Source organism: Cimex lectularius, unplaced genomic scaffold (assembly GCF_000648675.2).
Source record: "Cimex lectularius strain Harlan isolate CLEC.00 unplaced genomic scaffold, Clec_2.1 scaffold33, whole genome shotgun sequence".
NCBI classification, from domain to species: Eukaryota; Metazoa; Arthropoda; class Insecta; order Hemiptera; family Cimicidae; genus Cimex; species Cimex lectularius.
The window spans coordinates 694,180-718,120 of NW_019392683.1; the positions used below are offsets into that span (position 1 = coordinate 694,180).

At 35.9% G+C, this 23,941-nt stretch overlaps 1 protein-coding gene across 12 annotated transcripts in view; it reads right to left on the bottom strand.

Annotated features, from left to right (window-relative positions):
* Window positions 1-23,941, bottom strand: part of LOC106662528 (calmodulin-binding transcription activator 2) — a 324,643-nt gene that overhangs the window by 145,960 nt on the left and 154,742 nt on the right. For all 12 annotated transcript variants that reach the window (XM_014386691.2, XM_024225686.1, XM_024225685.1 and 9 more), the window contains one exon: window positions 6,495-6,545. In XM_014386691.2, coding sequence (XP_014242177.1) covers window positions 6,495-6,545 — 51 coding nt within the window. The remainder of the gene's footprint in view (window positions 1-6,494; window positions 6,546-23,941) is intronic.

Genomic DNA, 23,941 nt, shown 5'->3' on the forward strand with positions numbered 1-23,941 from the left:
TATGAAAGGTTTATCCGCCCTGACGTGGTCGCCTTTGAAGCGGTCGACCCAGAAGAGAGTAAAACAAAATCCCTGATTTTTCTCTTTCTTCCTTTGCCGTTTAATTACGGGTTCGGGTGCCTCAACGAGTCGGATCACGTAGCCGGCTTGAGCTAAGACGTACCTAATTTTATTACTTTTAATTGCGTTATTTTTTCCGGGCTTGAAAGACCCTACTCGGTCCGTCTCGGCGCGGTCTTTTCTTCAGCCCCAATGGAACTTGATTTATGGGTCTGGCCGTTTTCCCCTTCTGGTAGGAAGTCTCCTCGCTTTTTTCCACACTCCGTCACTTCCTGAAGGTTAAAATGAGTTTCCGCTCGTCTTGGATTTATACATCGGGGCACGATCCGAGATAATTCTTTGTGTACCGTTAACCCCTCTCCCGACCCATAACGCACCGGGAAATGTTGCGAGATGTCGGGAATTGCGAAGCGAAACCGAGGGTGAAAAACTGCGAGAAATGAGAGAACCTCTGCCTTTTGTAACAACCGACTCGGATTCCCCCATTAATTTTGCTCCAGCAAAAACTGATTTTAAATGTTAATAAAATACCGAACGCCCTTAAAGACAAGAATTTTAACGATCCCTGCTATCTTATTTTTGCACGCATTCTTCAGACGTTCTATCTTGACATATGTCGCGCCTTGTAATTATCTAATTACTATCCTGATGTGATTGATATCAGCCTTCATATTATTATTATATCAAAAAGATCAGGAATAAGAAAAATTAGGGGCGTCGGTGGCCGAAACGGTTTAGGCGTTGACACGGCGCTCATCACTGTAAGGTAAAGGTTCTGGGTTCGAATCCAGCGGCCCTGCATTCGAACCCGACATACTTACAAATGGGCTTTTTTTCAAAAACACCGGCACCCCGAGGGTTGATATAACCTCTGCTGTTGCGAACCCTCGTAAAAAAAAATAAATAAATAAAAAATAAAAAAAATAAAATAAAAAATTTGAAGAAAAGAAAAAGACACTGCTCCTTCGTCCAACTTTCGGATATAAATGTACACACACACACACACACACACACACACACACATTTTTTCCTTATTATTTCAGTAACCTAACAGTTATCGTTAGGTAGGAGTGTCAAGAAACTCTTTTGATAAATAATTCATAGCAGTTTTATCCGTCATACAATCGAGAGAGAAAAAATCTTAGAATCGCCAGCTTTTATGTCAAACCGCTCTAGGTTGTTTTTACATTTTCTGCTCAGATACGCCGAATTCATTGATAAACAGCTGTTCCCCTCGAAAAAAGAACATGCTAAATGAACAAAACTTTAGATTTCTGTAACGTCATCTTCGTAATGAAAAATGATGAAAAGAAACATTGTTTGAATAAAATTTGCTCACACTCATATCAAACGTTTTCGCCATAGAGCAGCACAGTTCCAAAATAACTATGTATTACTCAAATTGAAATTAAATTAAGTTAACTGTGAAGAACTTGTCGACTAAATCGAATTAAAAGCAATCAACATGATGAATTATGACGAACATAATGTAATTTATATTACACTAAAATAGAATAAACAATTTGCTCACTTTGTCAAATTTGAAAGTAAACTTACAATTGAATAGTCATCATTATCACAGTGGATTTTAGCAAAATATTATTCTCTTGGCGTTTAAACTTTTGGATAATAAATACCCGAACGATATTTGAACGCCCTTCCGTAAAAATAAAAAAAGACACCTTTGAATTTATAATTCAAGAATATTTAATTTGTTTAAAAGAATAGTAGACAACTGTCTCATAAAAATAGATCCCATACAATAGTTGTCATACTAAAGTCTAACAGTAATTCCGAGATGAATTCGATTTTTGCTGCATTTTTGATGTGTGAGATGAAGGAAAGGTATCAAATTTCATTCTTGGCCGCACACTTTCTGTTCTCGGTAAAATATACAGGTTAAACTTGAGCTTTTCTGCTGTTGACAACCTTTGTCGCGCAGGTGTTTTGTACTTAACAACAAAGATAGGTTGTTAAAACAAACGTGAGATAAGCCGTTATAAAAAAACAATCTCTTTAGATGAATATTTTTATATTTTTAAGAAAGAGCTGGGCAATCGACTAAAGGGGGTATTTTTCTGTTTTTTAACATCTAGGGTTTTGTATATTTTTAAAAATTACAAACATCCTGTGCAATTTTAATAATCGTCTTCAGTCCACATAATTTTCCAATTCGGGAGACTACATTTTTCTAACGAACATAACGATCCAGGTCGGCTTCCCACAAGGGAACATTCTTGGTCCCATCGTATGTACAGTTTATACTGTTGATCTGCCGATCCATCGCAACACCATTATAGGTCCAATCATATTCAAGCTATCTCCGATATCCAGGAACAACTTTGGCTTATTGAAGATTGGTGTAAAACGTGGAAAATGAAGCAGAACGAGGACAAATGCACCAAACTACGTTCACGCTAAACAAACAGACAGTATATGTCTGTACGTAACAATAAAGAACTGCCGACATCTATCCAAGTAAAACACTGGCAACACTTAAACTGTAGACTAACGTGGAATCCGCTAACAAGATTCTTGCGACAAGAACAAACAGACAATTTGGAAAAATACGAAGACTTCCAGAACCGAAATCAAGCATGACAGTAAAAAACAAACTAACTCTGTACAAAACATTAATTCGACCTATTTGGGCATGCGGAGAGGAACTCTAACGTACGAACAACCCATCTACCATCCATCGAATCCAAGCTTTCCATTAAAATTCCTCACAATATAGTCCCAACTCCTTACCACTATCACTATCCACAATGACATTAACAATCAGTTTCACTCCCAACAGCACCATCTGATTGTTCAACTCCTATTTTACCAATCGACTTCAAACCGTCGTTATAACTAACAGCCACACTTCCTTCCATTAAGATCAGGTGTTCTCCACAGCTCTAGCATCTCTCATTATTTTCAGCATCTACATTAATGATCTCTCCGATTCCATCCAGTACTGCAACTATCACTTCTATGCTCATGCTCAAATGTGTCTTTCTATCCCTCTGAACTACCAATGGCCATCCATAAGATCCAGAAAGACCTAAATTCCATCAACAACTTGGACCGATAAATCCCTCAATCCTACAAAGTCCATAGTTGAATATCCTCAGCATCATAGGATCCAGTCATCTCCTCAAATCCCTCCCCTATATGCCCTCTCTGACCATCAATAACCAGCCCATTTCCTTCCGACTCTCCGTTGCACTGCAGCTGTGGGCTTTCGGGGGAGCAAAATAAGCTGCTCCTCAAACCTCAAAATTCTGACGAACTGTTGTTAGGTTTGTTTACGTTTATATTCGGTATCCCTCGAGGGTCCAGGGTATCCCGGCTGTATTCGAACCTATCCTGGCTCTATCCTCTTCCGAAGTCTACATTTCCTTCCTTTACCCGGCTATTAACATCCCTTGTCCTCATTACATTATCCAGTCCATCCGATTCAAATCCTCTTTCTAATCCTGCAATATCGGCTAATCTCCTCATGACCTAATCCTTCCCCCTGCATAGAGCATGCACCTTTAAACGGTCTTTCCGAACACCGAAATTCTGAAAGTCCCTCCTCCCTTTAACTACCCGCAAAGTCGTTTCCCCTACATCTTTTAAACATCTCCTATCCATGCACATCCTCTCCCTCCAAACAGAGTCTCTTTAACTACAGTTTAAATTTACTCAGTAATTATTATTTTCTCTTAATTTTCAGGTAACTCATGTTAGTTTCAACCCCTTTGGGTTTTGTTTTTTAGAAGTACATTATTATTACGTTGATCACCACGACTTATTTTTGTGTCAAAATGTACTTTTAACTTAACCTATGTATTATTCTAAGGCAACGCTCCTGTCCCAGAATTAATTATTTTTTCTGCTTCTCTCAAAGTACTGATCTGTTCTCGTTACTCATGTTTCACTCTAATCTTTCAAGCTATCCTAACCCAATAAGTGCTCAAGCCCTCTCCACTACTTCCCATCTTAAGAATCCTCATACGACAATAACCTCCTAGCCTGCACCCGATAACAAAGTGAGTACTAGCATTGATTGGTTTTTCACAACACGTGTCTCCGGTGTACTGGCCGTAGTGTTAGTGATTTGCGCGGGATTTTACACCATTAGAAAAAGATGTATAATTTATGAAAAGATACAAAGAAAGATTCTCAAAAAACTATCATAAAATACAACTAAAACTTTGGGTTTTTATTCTTTATAGGTGAAATCAATATGGTAATATTTTTGGGCTAAATATGCATTTTATTTGCGTAACCATTTTCGCACCGTCGATTTCAAGCTAAAGGAGAGTGCACTTGAAATATTTTATGTTGGGGTTAGGTAGGATTTGGGTTAGGTTAAGTCAGAGTTAGGGTTAGGTAAGTTTAGGGACGAGCGTATTAGGTTGGTTAGAGACGGATTAGGTTCGTTTAGCTTGGGTTATTAAAAACTAGCATAAAATGCAACTAAAACTTTTTTTTATTTATAGGTGAAATCAATATGGTAATATTTTTGGGCTAAATATGCATTTTATTTGCGTAACCATTTTCGCACCTTCGATTTCAAGTTAAAGGTGAGTGCACTGGGAATATTTTACGTAAGGGCTATGTAGGTTACTTATTTCAGCACACTTCAATTGACATTTTTATTATCAATTAAAATTCCATGGGCTACGACGGGATTCGAACCCGGAACCACTAGCTTGGCAAATAGGAGTAGTACACTCTAAACAGCCACTGGACTCCCCCAATGTGTTATTTATATCAGTCCTTTATTTTTTCTGATTTTTCCGATGTATTTTTCTCATCGTCAGTATGATATTGTTGTTTTTTGTATTTAGGATTTTTGTGTAGGCTCGCCCTTCCAGGAGATCCGCTCTCCATCTCCTCCTTGTTAGAGAACAACAATTTATCCGCCGCTGGCCAAAGGATTACAACCCTTCCCCCTTTTCTCATCCAACGGTAAACAAACACTTGGCGAAAGAGAAGAAGGGCCCTTCTCCCCGAAGCGCCGACCCATTTCTGTACACAACAGGTCCGGTAACTGACTACTTTACTAAACCTTATTCTTCCCCGGCTCTTCACCCTTCTCCATTTGATATGCCGGCAAGAGTAGTGCTCCAGTTGAATTTATTTCAAGGGTCTGCAAGGCTTCGACAGGGCGATTTGTCGGCAAAAGACTTTCTGGGATCGCTTTTTAACAACGACGTTCGTATTCATCAAAAGCGTCTTACTTGTTTCAAGCATCTTAAATAGAATGAAAAGTACTAAGCATAATCTTCCAACTCCACTTTATTAATTAAAATTATCCAAAATTAAAGTAAAAATGTCAAGCAAAAGTAAACTATATATTCATAACTAGTTGTGTATAGATTTCTGTCGATTTTTGGGTCTGCCCATGTACGCCAGTTAGTCTGAAATTTAAAAAAAGTCCATGTCCGAGACACAAATTTAACTAAAAGACATCATATATAAAACTGTTGATAGTAAATAAATTTTATATAAGAATGCGGATCCTCCTAGCCAGATTAATCTAATATAACTCTTTATTAAAAGAGAATTTTCCAAATTTATACAGACCTACTCATACAAAACGTATTAAATCACAATTAAATAATTTAGTCAATGGTTCTGTACAAATTAGTACGAAAAGTATGCCAATTTTCCGCTTTACATAATATTTTTCTGAAAATAGTCTCTAAGAAAAACCTGGCGACGAACCCCTTTAAAAGAATAATTTAATATAAGGCTTAAATTGAAAAAAATATTCTAGATTTCAGAAATGAAAAAATACTGGCCCTGAAAGGAGAAGTGTTTTCCTGAAATTGTACTTTTTTACAGTCATAAAACATTGAATAAATTAAATTCCATTTTATAGATATTTTCTTCCTTTGGCGTTAATCACACTTACATTATATGAATAGTTGGACTATATTTTACATTTTATAAAGATTGTAGACAGGACGAGGGACGAGACTTAAAAGGCATTCGTCTTCGCAGAGGCGGACCTCGAGGATTCTCATAATGGAAACAGGACGGAGGTCGGTGTCCGTTGAACTTAATGGCCCTTTAAAATAAAAGCCGTGTGTCAAGGAGGCAATAACGGGCTTGGCAGGCGGAGAGGAGGACACAAATCAAACCGGGCAAGTAAACATATGTGGGGATGAACAAAAGAAGGGGCAGGAGATAGGATCTTCCAGTATCAACCCCTCTGGAGGCGGCGTTCCCGTCTTCGCCGCCTCACTCACACTCTCGCATCCCTGAATAGACTTTCGAACATTAGCCATAAATAAATATTTCGACCCGAGCAACGTTTCCAGGCTATTTTCCCGCTGCATTGTCCGCCCCGCGAGACGTTATCTCCCGCGATCGTCTTTAGGTGGGCGGGGGGTGAATGATTTCTTCTTTCTAGAGTAAAGTAAATAAATGATTTGATATTTTCTACTTACTGTTAGAATCGCTGTCAAGGATTTTCTTTGATTTAGAAACGTTGATCGCCCCTGAAACAAAAAACAAAAATATTTCATTAAGTACAATGGAAAGATACACCAACGAAATATTTTTGTGAATTTAGTAAATATAATTATTCGTAGATCGTCAGATGCGGTCTGGTGTGACGTAAGGTTTAGAAAAACATTTTCTTTATCGTGCCAACGTTTCGATCTTACTTGAAATCATCTTCAGGGCCTGGGATTTACAAACTTGTTTAAATTTAACAAATACATGTAGAATGTGGAAAAAAGAGAATTTATACAATGAAAAAAAATATTTTTTACATTCAATCAAAGTATTTCTACTCGTGTTTGTTTTCTGCGTAGTTGTGCCAGTCTTTTATGCCGTGTTGAGAGTGCTAGTGAGATATTGCTGTTTTATGTTTATGTACTTTGGATTTTGAAGTGGTGGGGAAGGAAGTCGGGATAGAAAGACATTTTTTATATGAGGAGTCGGCTTCTTTGAGGAAGGGGAAAAAACGGGGGTAATGGTTCGGCCTGATCATCATTTCAGGATTATATAGACGGGGATAATCAGGGAAAGGAAAGCCAAATTGTTGAAGAATTATACTATGTAGAAATGTTTGATGTCTGAAAAGTGATGATTGTTTTATATGTTATATTATATGTTTTGTATGATGTGACGATGATGTATGTATGTTATCGATATTGAATTTGATTAATGATATTGGCGTAGCTGCGACTGAGTTTACGTGTGTATGTTCTTTAATTGATGCTGAGTTTATCTCTGTTGATGTAAACCATTTCTAAAAAGTTACGTTTATGTTTGTTTTGTTCTATGTATATAATTATCCATGAATGGCACAATTACGCAGAAAACAAACACTTTGAGCCCTGAAGATGATCTCAATAAAGATCGAAACGTTGGCACGATAAAGAAAATGTTTTTCTGGAACCTACGCACACCAGACCGCATCTCACGATCTTAGTAAATATAATTTATTTGGACGAAATACCAATTGTCGAATTTCTGTCATATTTACATTCAATTTTTATATTGAAAATTTTAAACCTGAATTCGAGACTACAAATCTAAAGATTGGCCCTGTTCGAATTGGATTTTTTATGCAGGCCGATTCCACCATTCTTTTCGACGTTGCTAATGCAAAGTAAAATAAAGACCTCCTATTTCTCCGATTACAATTTTTTTTTCCGCGTACAATATTTCAGCAATTGTAAACATCGGCCAATGTTAAGTTTAGCATCACTTCTACAACTGTAAACGTTTATTGTCATTAGTTGGGGACGCATTTTCCTCAGCTTCCACCTCTTCAACACACATTTTATGCAGTTGATATCGAAAACAAAACTCTAATTTCTCTCATTACAATTTCTTGCCCTTTTACAAAATAGACTGACAACAGTTATGAAGCGTTATATTTTAACAGTACCAATATTGCAGTCAACATTTATACTTTTTAAAGCGGGGAACACATTTACCCGATGCGACGCTACCCGATGCGACGCTACCCGATGCCCCGACGCAAATCCAAATTCCAATTTTCCATAAGATTGTATTACCTCCGTGCACATATGCCCGATGCAGTGCTATGCGACCCCCACTGTCCAGATTTTCGTCGGGTAGCTTCCAGTACAGTCGAAGACAAAAGAACCGGACACTGATATTTTATTCATTCTGTCGTTATATTAATTACAACAAATTTATCTTAATATAAACCAAATTAACCGAGATCAAAAATTCATTAGTTTTTATTTACAAATATTAATTTAACTAGTTTTCGTGGTCCGCTTGACCAATTAATATCTTTCAATTAATTAAGGTTTTTAGTTGAGATAAAAAAGACAAATATTACTTTTAATGGTTTGGTAGAAAATTAATGAAAACACCGGAATACCATTTTTTGATATAATGAATTTAACTAACAATTTATCTCATGGTTTTGCTCATACAATTACACTGTTTTCGTCGAGTAGCGTCAGAAGAGGACACTCATATTTTTTTGTAGTTTATTGCTAACTATGTATATGTAATTTTGTCGTTATATTAATGACAACATTCTTATTTTAACATAAACCAAATTAAACGGGATTAAAAATTCAGTTTTTATAAAAAAATTTAATTACGATGTTTAGGCAGAAAATTTATCAAAACACCGGAATAACTTTATTTAAAACAATTAAATTTAACTAACAATTTATTACATAGTTTTGCTTAAAATAAAGCATTAAGGACAAAAGAACCTTGCGATTGTGATAGTGATTATTATGATACACGCTGTGTGACTGTACGCGACGTGTGCTTGCGTCGGATAGATGTGCACACCCCACCAAAAAGGGGGCAAGGCGTTGGGTAGCATCGGGTGGCGTCGCATAGCGTTGCATCGGGTAAGTGCTCCCCACTTTAAGGTTGGTGACACAGCTACAACTTCAATAATTGGCAAACATTTCTACAACTGACAGGTGGAATTAAGATAGTACAAGATGGCGAAACTTGTACAACTCTAATACAGGCAACATTTTTACTATTTTAAACATTGATTTGACAAAATTTCTAAAATTGTAAAGATGGGCGATACGTTTTTATTACCCTGCTACAACTACAAAGGATGACAACAATGTACAACTGCACATTTTAACGATACCAACCACTGCAAAGGCAGGCAGTTCTTATACATCTAGAAAATTAGGTGGTAAACCTACAACCGTAATAAATGACTAAATGCATCTACTTCTGCAAAGTGTTGCACACGACTACAACTATAAAGGGTGAAGACATTGTACTGTAAAACTGTAAAAGTTGGCGTCATATTTATAACTACAACATTTGGCCACACTTCGAATACTGTACAGGTGGATTACATTCTAAAATGATAAAGGGGGTTACTCTAGTAAAACTATAAAGATTTATCAACATTTTTTTAATAATTATCTTGCTTTTCTGTAAATGTCAACTTTTCAAAATACTACACTACTACACTATGTAATGGGGAGAATGTATCTCTGTGCGATCGATGTTAAAATCTAGAAGAAAATTTTCATCGATTATTGTTGTTCATAATTAGTTTATAAATTAAAAATTTGACAAAATTTAAAGATATTAATACAATGTCAAGTGATATTTCTTAATTTAAAAGGTCCTAAAATGCTTTAATTTTTAGTAAAAAAATTGTCTCTACATTACAGTGAACTCAATTTCTGGAATGTATTTATGGAATCCTGAACCGAAAAGTCAAAATTTTAGTTCAAGAACTGTAATTTTGTTCCAAAAAATGGTGAAAAGGGAGTGGACGTATCACGTGGCTAAAAATAGAAAATCAGCGAACATACGTCTTGTCATATGCCAGCGACCAGAATGTTAGCAAACTGTTTAATTTCCCCAGATAAGAGCATATTGGTTTAAGGGCATAATGAGCCACCCTTGGGCCAAACCTTGTTTCTGTAATAAGCCCATTTTCCCTCTCCTCACTGATTAATCCGGCCAGATAATGTAGGAAACCTCGGTTACTTTGATAGCCGGTCAACACTATTTATTACTCGGGAAGCCAATTTTCCCTTTAAAGCCTTTTACAAATTTCCTTCACGCTACGGCAAAGTTTAAAACCGACAACAATAAGCAAATTAATTTTAAAAATTCTTTTTTTCGTTGATCATATAAAGTTAATAAAGCTAGTCAGACTGAGATCTAAAGATATTTTGTGTGCGTATTTTTTTTTAATATAAGGTTGTTAATTGGACTGGCTTTTAGTAAAGATTAAATTCGTCAAAACTAGGCAATTCCCTCTATAAGCAGGTAAAAGTAGAAAACACTTCCACCTAGCATTCTCCTCTTGAATTGAGAATAATGCAAATTCATCCGGTTAATCTACAGGATTTATAGGACCAAAGGGAGATATTAAAGACAGCAAGTCCGGAGAACGAAAAGTAATCGAAAGTTAATACAAATTAAGCTTCACCGGTAGTAATAGTGAGCCAGTTGAACTTTCCATCCAAATGCGCCAGAAGACTGTACACTTTCCAGATTAACTACTATGGATCAGACATTTGTCCAAATTTGGCTGTTCTAGGTCTTGGATTGGCCAAAAATCGATAGATGAAATATTCTGCTCTTTGAAATGCCTATTTATTGAGTATTAACTCAGGTTTAAGATTTGATATTAATTAATTATTGACTTCAGAGGTCCGGGGGCGGCGGTTGAAACAAACAAGTGGAACGAATAGGTAAGTTAGCCAAATAAAATCCACCTCCGTATATTTAAAGAGAGAGCAAGTCTCTCGGATCCTATGTTTTTAAAAGTTCGGAACAAGTTTCTCCTTAAGTCGTACCCCCCGCCGGGTCAAATTGGTAAATGATCAAAACAGATTGTTCTCACATACATAATTCATCAACGGGCCTTCTTTTATAAACTTGCCTCTCTACGTCTTTTAAATCGTTCAACTTTCTACTTCTCCGTCCCGGAAAACCACTCGCTGAAACTTTAACAAGACCGTTCCGTCTGTACTCTTTAAATGTAGTCCACGCTTTCTAGAAACGGTGGAAGCTTTTCAAAAACTTTAGCCTATAAAAAATTCAAAACTTTTCATGTAGCAAAACGCCTTATCAGATGTACAGCTACTATTCGTTGATTTTTTTTTTCATAATTACTTAAAATACTATGCGTGCTGAATTTATTTTGTCGTGTGTTGAATAACCTTTCGACGTTATAGCTTTCGGTTTCTTGTGCAAAAACACGCTTGGCCACCCATTCCAACCAATATTAATTTAATATAAACCATTTATATCAATTTATAAAAAATTCGTAAGATTTTCGCTCGAGATATGCGGGGTGTAGTTTAGTCGTTTAAGGCCATTTTCTTCAAGCAAGTTTCGCGATTTTCATTAATAATCTGTTTTGTACTTATTTAGTCCGTTTTCTAAGTTTGTGAAATGTGGAAGGAGTGGTTCTGTGTTAATTCAGTTAAGTCATTAAGTTCCTAGATAACGTGAACAAACAAAATCAAGGATAAAAAGCGGAGCTAGGGACTTAATAAGACATCCTAGAACTGGTTTCATATCGTTTATGAACCTGACCAGCTTTTTATAAGGACAACCTTCAAGCATCAAGTGATAGTTTTCTGCCGGTGCACGCTTAGGCTTAAAGGATCTACTTTTGTACGTACAATCCCTTGTTCACGGCTTAGGTGAAGTGTTTTGTCGAGGAGACGTGTCACCAGCCGTTACAGTTTAGAAATGTCAACAATGTTTAAAGTTTGGCAAGTATCGCCTACCTAACAGTTGTAGAAGTTTCAGCAATATTTACAGTTCCAGAAGTTCCAATGTTTACATTAGTTGAAGTGTCGGCTATATAATGGTGTAGACGCGTCGCCAACTTTTACAGTGGTAAACGTTTCAATAAATTTTAAGGTTGTAAATTTTCGAATAAATTCTACAGTTGTAAAAGTGTGTCCAACCTTTACAACAACAAAGTTTCAAAACGTTATGATTGTAAACTTATGGACAAGCATAACAGTTGTAAACATGACAACTAATTTTACAGTTGTCATAGTGTCACCAACCTTTACAGTTCAATACATATTGCCAATCTTTACAATTGTAAACGTTTCAACAAACGTTACGATTGTAAACTTATGGACAAGCATAACAGTTGTAAACATGACAACAAATTTTACAGTTGTCATAGTGTCACCAACCTTTACAGTTCAATAAGTATTGCCAACCTTTACAATTATAAACGTTTCAACAATCTTTACAAATGTAAACTTACCAATAATTTTTTTGGTTTGTAAACTTGTTGTTGTTTCAATACATTTTACAGAATATAAATTTCAACACACCGACAATTTTTTTTCAAAAGTAGAAGTTTCAACAAATTTACAGTTGTAGAAGTGTCGCCAACCTTTACACTTACTCTATACGAGAAAAAACATTTTGGAATGCTGAAATGTTTGATATTAGATATCTATTTTTTCTTTTGTTTGCCCTAGCAACTTTATAGACATATTCACGTTTTAGTGGTCAATTGACCAAGTTACTTCTTTCAATTAATTATTCTTTTTATGTAAGGTTTTACGGGGTGGATCACATGAAGTAGGTTTTCTTCAAGAACAGGAATTCATATCGTTACTTAAAAATAAAGTTTTAGATAGTGACGCTTGTCTGTCAAAAATGCTTAATTAGGACTAAATCCAGTTAATTGTGAACGTTTTGTAACATTTTTTGCACATTTTAGGGCTGTATTTTGTCACTTTGAATATTGGTAAATTGGATGGAGTAGAGAGTTTAGATCATAACGATCGTTAGCCATTCATCCATGTCAAGAGGGAGACGTGTAATCAAGTGAAAATTACAAATTTATCGTGCGTAACGACGTAACGGAAGATTCTAATAGATTATATCACGGTTTATGAAGTATCCGAAATACCGATGTGTAAAATGGGCAAAACGGGGCCGATTATAGGTAGCGGCCGGGCTCTTAAATTCCAGGTGAGAGCGGTTAAGGGTGTTTTCCTTCGGCGGAAAAGGGTGGGATTGATCGTTTGGAAATTGGATTTTAGTAGAGCTGCCCCTCTGGCTTTACCATCCAATGGCCCTGTTTCCGCCGGAATTCGGACAATAAAAATACCTCCTTGCCTTCGCCGCCTTCGTACGAGAAAGGACGCCCGAAATAGGCATAACTTTCGCAAAAATTGCCCGATGCTTTGGTTTAATTTCGGCCCGGATTTATAACCATTGTACCCCCCATGGAATTCGACCGGCTAATTCTAAAGTACTTATTCCCGTGAATAAAGCACCGGTGCCATTAACAACCACCTTGGAATTATGGTTTTTAAAACTTAAACATTTTATCAGAACTACTCATAATAAACGTTAAATCATGACTAGACAATTTTATTAAATTTGGTCCGAAAATTTCGTAGGAAATGATACCGAAAGGAGGTCGATATTTCCATAAGATAAGGTCGAAGTAATGGCCCCTTCAAGATTATAAATCTAGTAGTTTCGTGTCTTGATTTATGGATTGTAGAAAATTAGTTTTGCACGAAAACCAATTTTTATTAGGCCTTTTCGAAAGTATATGCAATCGAAGCACTTGTAACGCTTGGGGTCTCATGGGACCAGTGTCAATCTCTGGATAAAAAGCTTATAGTTTGATTAAAAATATTAATTTATTTTTTGATCCGAAAAACTGTCACTACCCTCTATAAAAAAAATCCCACACGCAATCCAAAACAGGTTTCAGCAATCATTTGAGAATTCATTCGTTTTTAAGTTATTACAAGAGTTAATGCAAAGTTATGAACATTCCCTTCCGATTTGAACTTCAGACGTTGGGCGGAAAAGTGGAGCTTTCAGCAAGAAAACGCTATTATTTATGCCAGCCGCGTTCTTAAAAAATTATTTCAACCCCGTCGAAAACGTGCCCGGTGAACTGGCAAGATGTTCCAACATTTTTCAACAAGCGATTTATTGAAAACATCCCCAACGTGTGGCACTAAAAGCTTCTCAGACATGTCTGACATTGATTTCTATGATAGTTTGATAAATAAAAACCTATATTTTTGTTGCTTTGTTTACTAAAGCTACTACTACAATAATGCTAAATTTTTTAGAACTATGTTATACATTCAAAGTCCTTTTGATAATGGTAGTAATTCTCATGTATTAATGATGGTAGTTGATTTAAACGCTTTGCGTATAAATACGAGCCACCTTATAATACTTTTTGCAAATATTCTTAAATAAAAATTCCAAAAATAATACCGGGAAGCAAAGAAAATAAAATCCTTTTTTTAGCATTTACGTTTAAGATGCCTATGTTATCTGAGATTCCCCATCGATTCTAAATAAACACGCACGGAAGGCATAAACGGCCCATGCACTCAATTGGTGAAAGACCGGAAGAACGGAATAAGAAACTATTAGAATATTCTATTCTTGCCGAAAACAATTTCGGACAAAGGAAATCTTAAATCTCCACGGTTTTTCTTGCGGGTATGAAAGAAAAAGTCAAAACAGAGGAAAACAAACGTCCACGATAACAATGCGGTTACCGGGGAGCGATGATGTACCGATTGAAAAGAAAAAATCGGAACGAAATGAGCTGTAGCGATATTTTCATGTAAATGATGGCGTGAGAGAAGAATATGTATGTCGATAGATTATTTCCTGGATAATTTGCCTTTCAACAGACGAGATATCATCTGTTATTAATAAGACTTTTGGGATTTATGGGTTTTGCCTGGCTATTTGCGAGGGCCGATCGAAAACAGAGTCGGAATCTATGAGCTTTGAATAACTCCAGGTTTCCAACCTCGGAAGGTAAGTCCCTAATAACTTAATTATTTATTCCGGGACACGGAATGAAATATGCAACGGACTGACTCAGATAACTTTGCAAACTGGAATCCCTAACCCGCCTTTGCCAGCGAACAAACACAATTACAGGCAATAAAGGGGCTCGAATTGGAAACGGAATTAAAACGACCCGTTTTGTCTCGCAGCATACCCGAACGAATGACGGACTTTCCTCCACAAAATTATGAATGTGATCTAAAAGAAAAGGTAGTTCGAGGGATGATTGAATTTCTCTTATAAACACAGCTATAAAGATTAGTGTTAATAGAATGATATTTTACTTGTTTTCAAAAATATAATACTTATATCAAAGTAAATGTTGATTACACAAGTTAACTTTAATTGATGGTTAAAGTTTGAGTGGCGTTAGGTTAAGATAGAGTTTAGGGTTAGGGCTAATGTTAAGGAAGCATTAGATTAGGTTAGGTAAGGTTAAGGTTTGAGTCGTGTTATGCTAAGTAGGATTGGCTAGGTTTAAGGTTAAAGGGACAGGTAAGGGTTAGGAACGGGTAAAGTTATGTTGGTTAGAGTTAGGGAACACGTTAGAAACGAATTAGGTTAAGGGTAAGGACGATTCAGGTTAGGTTAGACAAGATTAAGGTTTGAGTCGTGTTATATTAAGTAGGGTTGGCTAGGGTTAAGGTTAAAGAGTCAGGTAAGGGTTAGGGTTAGGAAAGGGTAAAACTATGTTATACACGGTTAGGGTTAGAAATCACGTTACAGACGAATTAGGTTAGGTCAGATTAAGTTAGGGGGGTTAAGTTGCATATCTATAATTCAATGTTTTTTCCGTGAAACTTAAAAATATGCGAGTGTGTTCGTTATTTCCCTGATAACCGGTTGATGTCCAATTAAATAAATAAAATATTTTTTAACACGGTTAGAAGACACGTCCACTTATAATAATAAAGCTGATTCTAAATTGGACCTGTGACAATCAATTTGCGTCAATTTCGTGAAAGAATTTGTTTAATTGAAGTGTCGCCAGCCGAATTGACTAGTCTTCATCATTAATTCAACTTAATTATCGGCGAACTGTTTCACCCTTTGTCACCGTCAGGGCCGGTAGCTTTAATTTATGTCCCAGTCTTTAGGGATTTTCGTCATAGAAAGAAAAGGGCACAATCAAACACGTCTGATTCGTGTGAAAAAGGAAGTATGTAAACAGAAAAGGGACTTTGATTATGTACCCTATCGAAAATCTCAAGTCGGGCAGGCTTGATGATCGGTTTTTGTCTGTTATTCTCCGTATTTGTCCACCGCTGTATGAAACTAACGCGATGATAACACTGAACAAACAGCGGGACTAGACAGATCCAGAGATGATCTCTGATTCTAGCTGAACTCATCCCCTTTCATACCACAATCATCAACGCCCATCAAACGTCATATGCTTGGCATGAATTAGTGTGTGAAAAATAAAACTCTAAACAATCCAAGCAATTTTTAATGGGCCACATTACAAAAGGTGAGATATTTTTGGTCAATTGAAAAAAAAAAATTTTCCATACCTTTATTACCTATGAAAACTATAATCATTAAATTGATGTGTAAAACATAAGCACAACGAAACTACACATATTCAGACGTAATCACTATACCTATTAAAGACTTTTTATTTTTTAAAGGACGATTCTATTCACAGAATTCTGAAAAAAACAATTGATCGACACACTCACCCAATCTTAATTTTTTTTTAATCCATCACATTTAGTGGTCTGATTGACCAAATTACGTCTTTCAATTAATTAATCTTTTTATGTAAGGTTTTGGTTGAAATGAAAAAGTTAGAATCACGAGCGGGATTCGAACCCACGATTTTCGATTGAAAACGCTGCTGCTCTAACCACTTGAGCTATCATGGCTTCGATCCACTCGGACACCAACTCCCCATCTCAACCACACCTTTCGAATTTTCCCTCCTTTTTGCCATTTTTCAAATGTCGTGTAATCAATTTGATTCTCGGCGACAAATGAAATGGCCACGGAGAGCTTTAGTGAAGGATACTTAATTTAAACTTATTAAATTCACTAGTTTCGTGGCCCGCTTGACCAAATTACTTCATTCAATTAACTAATCTTTTTCTGTAACGTGTTGGTTGCAATAAAAAAGTCAGTGTCACGAGCGGGATTTGAACACACGACCTTCGGCTCCCGCTCTGACACTGACTTTTCCATCTCAACCAAGACCTTACAAAAAAAGAATAATTAATTGAAAGATGTAATTTGTTCAATTAGACCACTAAACATAACGGAATTAATTATTAATTTTATTTTTTAATATGTTTTATTAATTTATTTGTTAATCGTTTGTTTGACATTCCCATGGCCTTCGCTTCCTCAGAAGACAATTGAATCGTTATCACTGTTGACACCATTGATTCAATAGTCTCCTGGATATGACATGATTCCAGTTGATTCACTAAAAAAATGCGAAACTGGAGAAAAATGTTTATAAATGTCCGATTGGTGTGCAAAGGGAGTTGAACTTTCCAAGTTCGGCCTGATCTCTTATCTGAGAAATCTACAAAAAAAAAAAGGAGATTCTGACCGGATTTTTCAAATGTCGTGTAATCAGATTTTTAATGGGAAGATTTTTTAGTTCAAGAAATATTAGGAGACTTAGCTTAACAAAATAATCATATTTAAATTGTGTTACTTTATAGGATGGTTTTCCCTGATCATTGCGGTCCGTTTATCTTCGATGATTTAGCCTTCGGGCCGACAAAAAAATCTTACAGCTCCATTCAACCAAAATATCTATTCTCTGTGCAATGTTGATAGATCTGTAAAAATAAAACTTGTAACACCCCTTTTGCCTAAATAGAAACAAACCAGGACGTCACAGGGTTTTTTTTGTTTGTTTTGTATTTTTCGACAGAACTTTTTCCCAGGTTGTTAATCCCACATCGACAGAGTCGGAATGAAAGAGGCTCGCATGAAAGCCCCAAGAGGCCTGGCAGAATAATTTCCCGGTCCCGACATTTAATCGCATGAGGCCACACGATCCAAATTGGCCAAACGACAAATTCCGGCACGACGTTGCAATAACTCAACGCGGCGAAATGCCCGAACGCGAGAGAAATCGGCTCAATTAGAAATCTGATGGGGAATAATCGATATTTTTGCAAACCAATGAGTTATTTTAAAATATAAAACTTTTTCTGCATACAAGTGTCTTTTAAACTACTAATCAGCAATAAAGTACGTAATGCAAAACTCCAACATTTTTAAGATTCACTCTACACTTCTACAGAATTGCTCTCAAAATTATCAACTTTGTGTAGAAACAGAAACTAAATTCACTTGGCTGCGAATCAAGTACTCCGGATCACTTTTTAATAAAGCTACACGTCGATCGTCCTGTTCAAACAAAAAAAGCTCCCCTAAACTTGGCAAACCAGCGCTTCTATACTCTCCGACATGTTCACCCCAGTTCAGAAGATAAAATAGAAAATGATGAAGTGGAGAAAATAGATTCCAGTCTGTTCAATCTGACTTAAAAAAAATATGAACTGGGTCTGAATGAAACAAGAAACTTCTTCGAACTTATCGACTTTAATCTTGAAGGAAAATAAGACTCCAAGATGCAATTATTTTGCTTTATAGAAATTCTAAATTCTTTTAAAAAGTAACCGCAGAAGAATTCATGTTTTTTTAGTTTGTTAACTATTAAGGTGCTGTAACAGTTGATAGGTCAAAAGGTCTTTATCTATTATATATAATGTATAAAGTATAGTTTTATTTATTTACGCTGCACTTTAGTATTTTACGTGTTAACAGCATTAATATATAATATAATAGCCCCGAACCATTTTGATTTGAACTTTTCTGTAACTGTATCAATAGTTTGACAGTACCTGCTCATTCTGGTCTAACTACTTTTCCTACGTTCAAGTTATTTCGTTCTTTTTTATTATATGTCGTATAAAAGAGAACCAATTATGAATTCCATTTTTTTCTTTGCAATAGGAATTAAATTCATAGTGATGGAACTGTCAAAAATCGGTAAACTGTTACATGTTTCATCAGTTTATGTTCGCCTATTTTCGTTTTTTTTTTAATGGGTTTTTCTTCTGTGCATTTCTGATAAATGAGTAGGTAAATGTTCAGCATGTAGCAAAAGTTTGGTAGTATATGCTCATTCTAGTCCACCTACTTTCCCTATGGTTAAAGACATGTTCTTTCCCAGTGAGTGTCTTATAAATGTGTTCAAATTAAATATTAAATTAAAAATAAATTAATATTAAATAAATTATATGGTTTCCGTATATTATGAATTAAAATAAAAAATGAAAAAAAAAATCTGTGAACTTGTTTACAGCTTGTATAACATTTTGAGCATTCCGACCATCCTAGTCCTTTTTTCGCCGTTTCGTACTACATTTCGTACATCTTCAGTTAATTTATGATAAATGTTCAAAAATAAGTATACGACTACACCTACCAACAAATAAACTACGAAATGATAAAGCATGATTAGATTTTCATGATTTGGTCAACGGTAATAAAGCATGCATAAGTGTTCAACGTTAATTCGTCATTTTCCTACGAATGCTTGATAACGATGTGCAAATTAACTTTTAATTTTGTACATTACGGATTCAAACTCTAAACTGTGTTCTGTGAGTAGGTGAACTGGTTTACAGCATGTATCAGCAGTTTGACAGACTTTTATCATTCTGGTTCGTCTATTTTCATTGTTTGTTATGTAAATCGATTCTCCTTCTGTGAATTTCCAATAAAACCATAAAAATCCATGTTAAAATCGTCAAGCGTAATGAACTTCACATCAGTAGATAAACGATTTTATAGCGTATATCAGATGTTTTGCCAAACCTTGATCATCCTTCGACCATCTACTTCAGCTTTACTTTGCTTTAACCTTATTTCACCATTTTCTAAGCAAATGTGATATAAAGATGTTCAAATTAACTATTTTATTTTTATGTAAATCATTCCTGATCAAAGAACGTGATCATCCTTCATCCTGCTTAGTGTTCGCTGTGACCTGCAACGTTTCTCGGGAGTTGACCGCCTCTCCCTGTAAAATGTACTACGGGGAGGCTACTTGGTACCGACGAACACAAGTTATAGTGCAACTTTCTATTTTTTTTCCTTTGCTTGCGGAGATTTGCAATCGCCTCTCGCAGACTTTTCACTTGTGTACTTTTCTTCCAAAAATTCGAACCCAAGGTCCACTAGTCCCGAAGCCAGTGGCCTCCAGGTCAAAATCTTGTGGACCTCTTCTGGCGTCTCGCAGACTTTTACTACTTTTTTTAATGTAATATGAGTCCGTTCTACACTTATATGATACTATGGTCCGCCTAGTTTCGCTACGTGCTTAGACATTTCGACCCTCTGCGATGGTTTTATTTTTTTGACGACGTTTACAATGAACAGGTATAATAAATTGATATAACATAAAGTGTAATCATTAGTTCACGCCTTCAAATCTTGACTGCTGTATTCGTCACAATTTCACGAATGTTTCCTCACGATCATTCCAATTGTCATTATTTACATTATTTGGTAGCTAAGATTTCGGCATCATAGGAAAATGAAGAAACCGCCGATAATAGCTTCGTTATTAGCCTAACTGCTGGTCACATTTTTGAAGCAGAAGAAATTGTCCAACATTGGCTTCGATCCGGACGGCAATTTTCACAAAGATTAGATGATTTGAACAAAAAAAAATTTAGAGCCTTACCACTGTTTCCATTTATACTCTCAGAAAGATTAACCTATTGATCCGACATAATCTAGGTCCGTTTATATTTTCCTAAAGCTTACCAATAAAGTAAAGAAATAATCCGACAGGTGGAAAATCTAAGCACTCTAAGGCCAACCGAACATCACAATCTTTCCAAGTACGATACACAATTTTGTTATATTAATATTTCCAATTTTTTCCTAAAACAATCTTTTACCTAAAATAAAGTGTAATATCTATTTTTGCATTAATAGTGATAAAAAAATCCCCCCCTTGAGGTATCTGTGAACAACACTAACCTTTTAAAATGTACATTTCAAAAATTTATCGAACATCAAATATTTTTCTACTTTTTCCTTTATAAAAAATGAATTTCAATTAAATAAAAACGATATGCCAAGTTATTGATTTTCAACACATGGGCAAAGCGAAACTTCAACCAAACTACGGAAGATAACAACGTTAAACAAGCTTAGAAGAGGGTGAATTCGTAGCAGGCAATCAAATATGGACCTCATGTCTTTAATTAATCCCAATCTTTAATAAAAGCACAAGATCACGTTTTCAGTTTAGAAGGGGAACCAAGGGCAAGTGCTTTTGTGTGAACTTATGAAAAACGCTTGGATACCTGATTTTCAAACAATGTCCCACGTTAATTCTCCGTTAACTATAATTAAAAATTATCCATTTTATTTGACTTTAAATATATGATTGATTTTATCTAGAACTGTGAAATATTATAGCAAGGTGATGGATCTGTGATGATTCCAAAATATCCTGGTACCCCCGTTTCGCAGGTTCCTCACAGGCATTTTATTATCTACCATAACTATGGTTGTAGTAGATGATGGGGTTTGGTCTGCGAGTTGGCGAACTCATGTTGAACCGGCACACGGGCACTACTGGGTCTGTCTTCACTCGCGGGTTTTTTGTTTGAGTTATTATGAATAACTCAAACAAAAAACCCGCGAGTGAAGACAGACCCAGTAGTGCCCGTGTGCCGGTTCAACATGATAACTATGGTTGTGTATATTTTTAGTCGTGTACTTTTTGAAACATTGTGAATGCCAGAAATCTACGTTCAAGCAGTAATGTTTTAATAATCAACTCAAACCTTCATTTTCACGAAGAATAATGTTGTTGGGGTATAAAACCGACGGGCCGTCAAAAATAAAGATAAAGAGAGTTTAATAGGTACAATCAATAATCGTCTTCTCCTTTTTTTCAGACAAATCCGGATGAACTGGTATTGGAAACAACGTTTCCACATAATTTGTTTCGAAGGATGAATTTGTTTACCCTTTGGGAATCCCTGTCGATCTTCCAATGATTTAAAATATTCCGGTCCTTTTGAATAATTCTCGACGTCTCCGTTTTTAAAGAATTAATTTGTAAAATTAAAATATCCTAAAGATGAAACGCTCTCAAATTCTCAGTGAAATGTAACTAATTTCTTAATCAAATTTGAGAACTTTTTTAAATTATTTTATTTCTTTCTTCATTTTCTTAGATGGACCAGTGGACTGTGTAATACAAAATTTAATTACTCTTATTTACAACTAAAAGTATTGTATGAATAAGTAAATAATAAATTAATATTATAAAACACAAACACTAGCCTCTTTAAACCTTATTGGAAAAAAGTATGGGTTTTGAAAAAAAGTGAAATGCTTTTTAGTTTAGTAGTTAAAAATCCTGATCTCCTTATTCGATGTTTTGGATTGTCACGTTTGTCCAGACGATTTATTATGGTTATTAATTGTCATTCAATTTTTATGCTTAATACACACATTTTATACGCAAACAAAAGAAACGGTTGATAAAGTAACCAATAGAATAAATTCGGTATGATAAGAGGACCAGGATGATCGGAAAAGACCTTACAAAATATTCCTCACCTTCTGTGATTTCACTAACTTAACAAAACATGTTGAAAAAGTTGCTCAAATTGAACAAGAATTCAGTGAATATTTTAATTAAACCCGATGTTTATTAAATCGCGATATTTCCAGTTGGATTTTATTGATTTAAATATAAATCCGAGTGGAATGAATTTTGAAAATTACCAACACCCGAGGAGGAGAGGTCGACTTCTGTTTGTGTGCCAATTCGCGTTCCAATTAACTGGTACGCCTTTCGACGGAATCGCAATTCCACGTCAGAACGCCTCAATCTCCGTTTCGGATTACAAGATTTTCCTTTGCGTATGTGAATTAATCCTTTCGCAATCTGTCAGAATAATGGAATGTAGCATTAACTTGTTAATTGCCGGCACGTTCCCCCCCCCCCTAATGAAACGGCGTAGCCGGCTTTACTACGCCCCTAGGGCGTAACTGCACACGAAAATTGCCAAGACAATTTCGAAAAACGGGACATTTAATGTCCTTTTTTTAATCTTTACTGATCTATTTGTTAAGTTAGTCGACATTTAACTTATTGTTACTCAATTATACATTTTCTATTTTTATTGATAACTTACTGCACTATTTCCAAGCCTAAAGCCAAAACGAACTAGGAATGACCAACCCTAAATTATCACAAATACCGAATGGAACAATACAAAACCCAGACCTAATTTGCCAAAAGCACCGAAAAAAATAAAGATAATGTCGGCACACGCATCCTCCTTTCACGACATTGATAAAGAGACTTGACTTCACAGAATCATGGAGACGCACTGATGACGGCTTAAAGCTGCGAGGATAGCTAGTGGCCGAACGGTTAGGGCGCCAGGCTCTTATTTGCCACGCTAGCGGTTCTAGGTTCGAATCCACATGACCATTTTTAATTTACAATTGTATGAAAAATCTATCGTAATGTGGTTTGGGCCTTCGTCCGCAACACTCATAAGTTGGACGTGAAGCCCTCACATAAGACGGGAATTAATTTACTTCACTTACTATGCAAGACCAAATTACAGATTGATCATCCCGCAGGCCCCAGTAGGAAATATCATGATTTTACCCTAAATCAGCATAACTAGCAAAAATAGTCTTACAAAACTTCACTAATTTCGTGGTCCGCTTGACCAATTAATATATTATAATTAATTAAGGTTTTTAGTTGAGATAAAAAAGTCAATGGCACGAGCGGGATTCGAACTCACGATCTTCGGCTTGATACGCCGCTGCTCTACCACTTGAGCTCACTAAAGCTCTCTGTGGCCATTTCATTTGTTGTCGAGAATCCAATCCGATTACACAACATTTGAAAAATGGCAAAAAGGAGGGAAAATTCAAAAGGTGCGATTGAGATGGGAAGTTGGTGTCTGGATCGAGGTACAATAGCTCAATGGTAAAGCAGCGGCGTATCAAGCCGAAGACCGTGGGTTCGAATCCCGCTCGTGCCATTAACTTT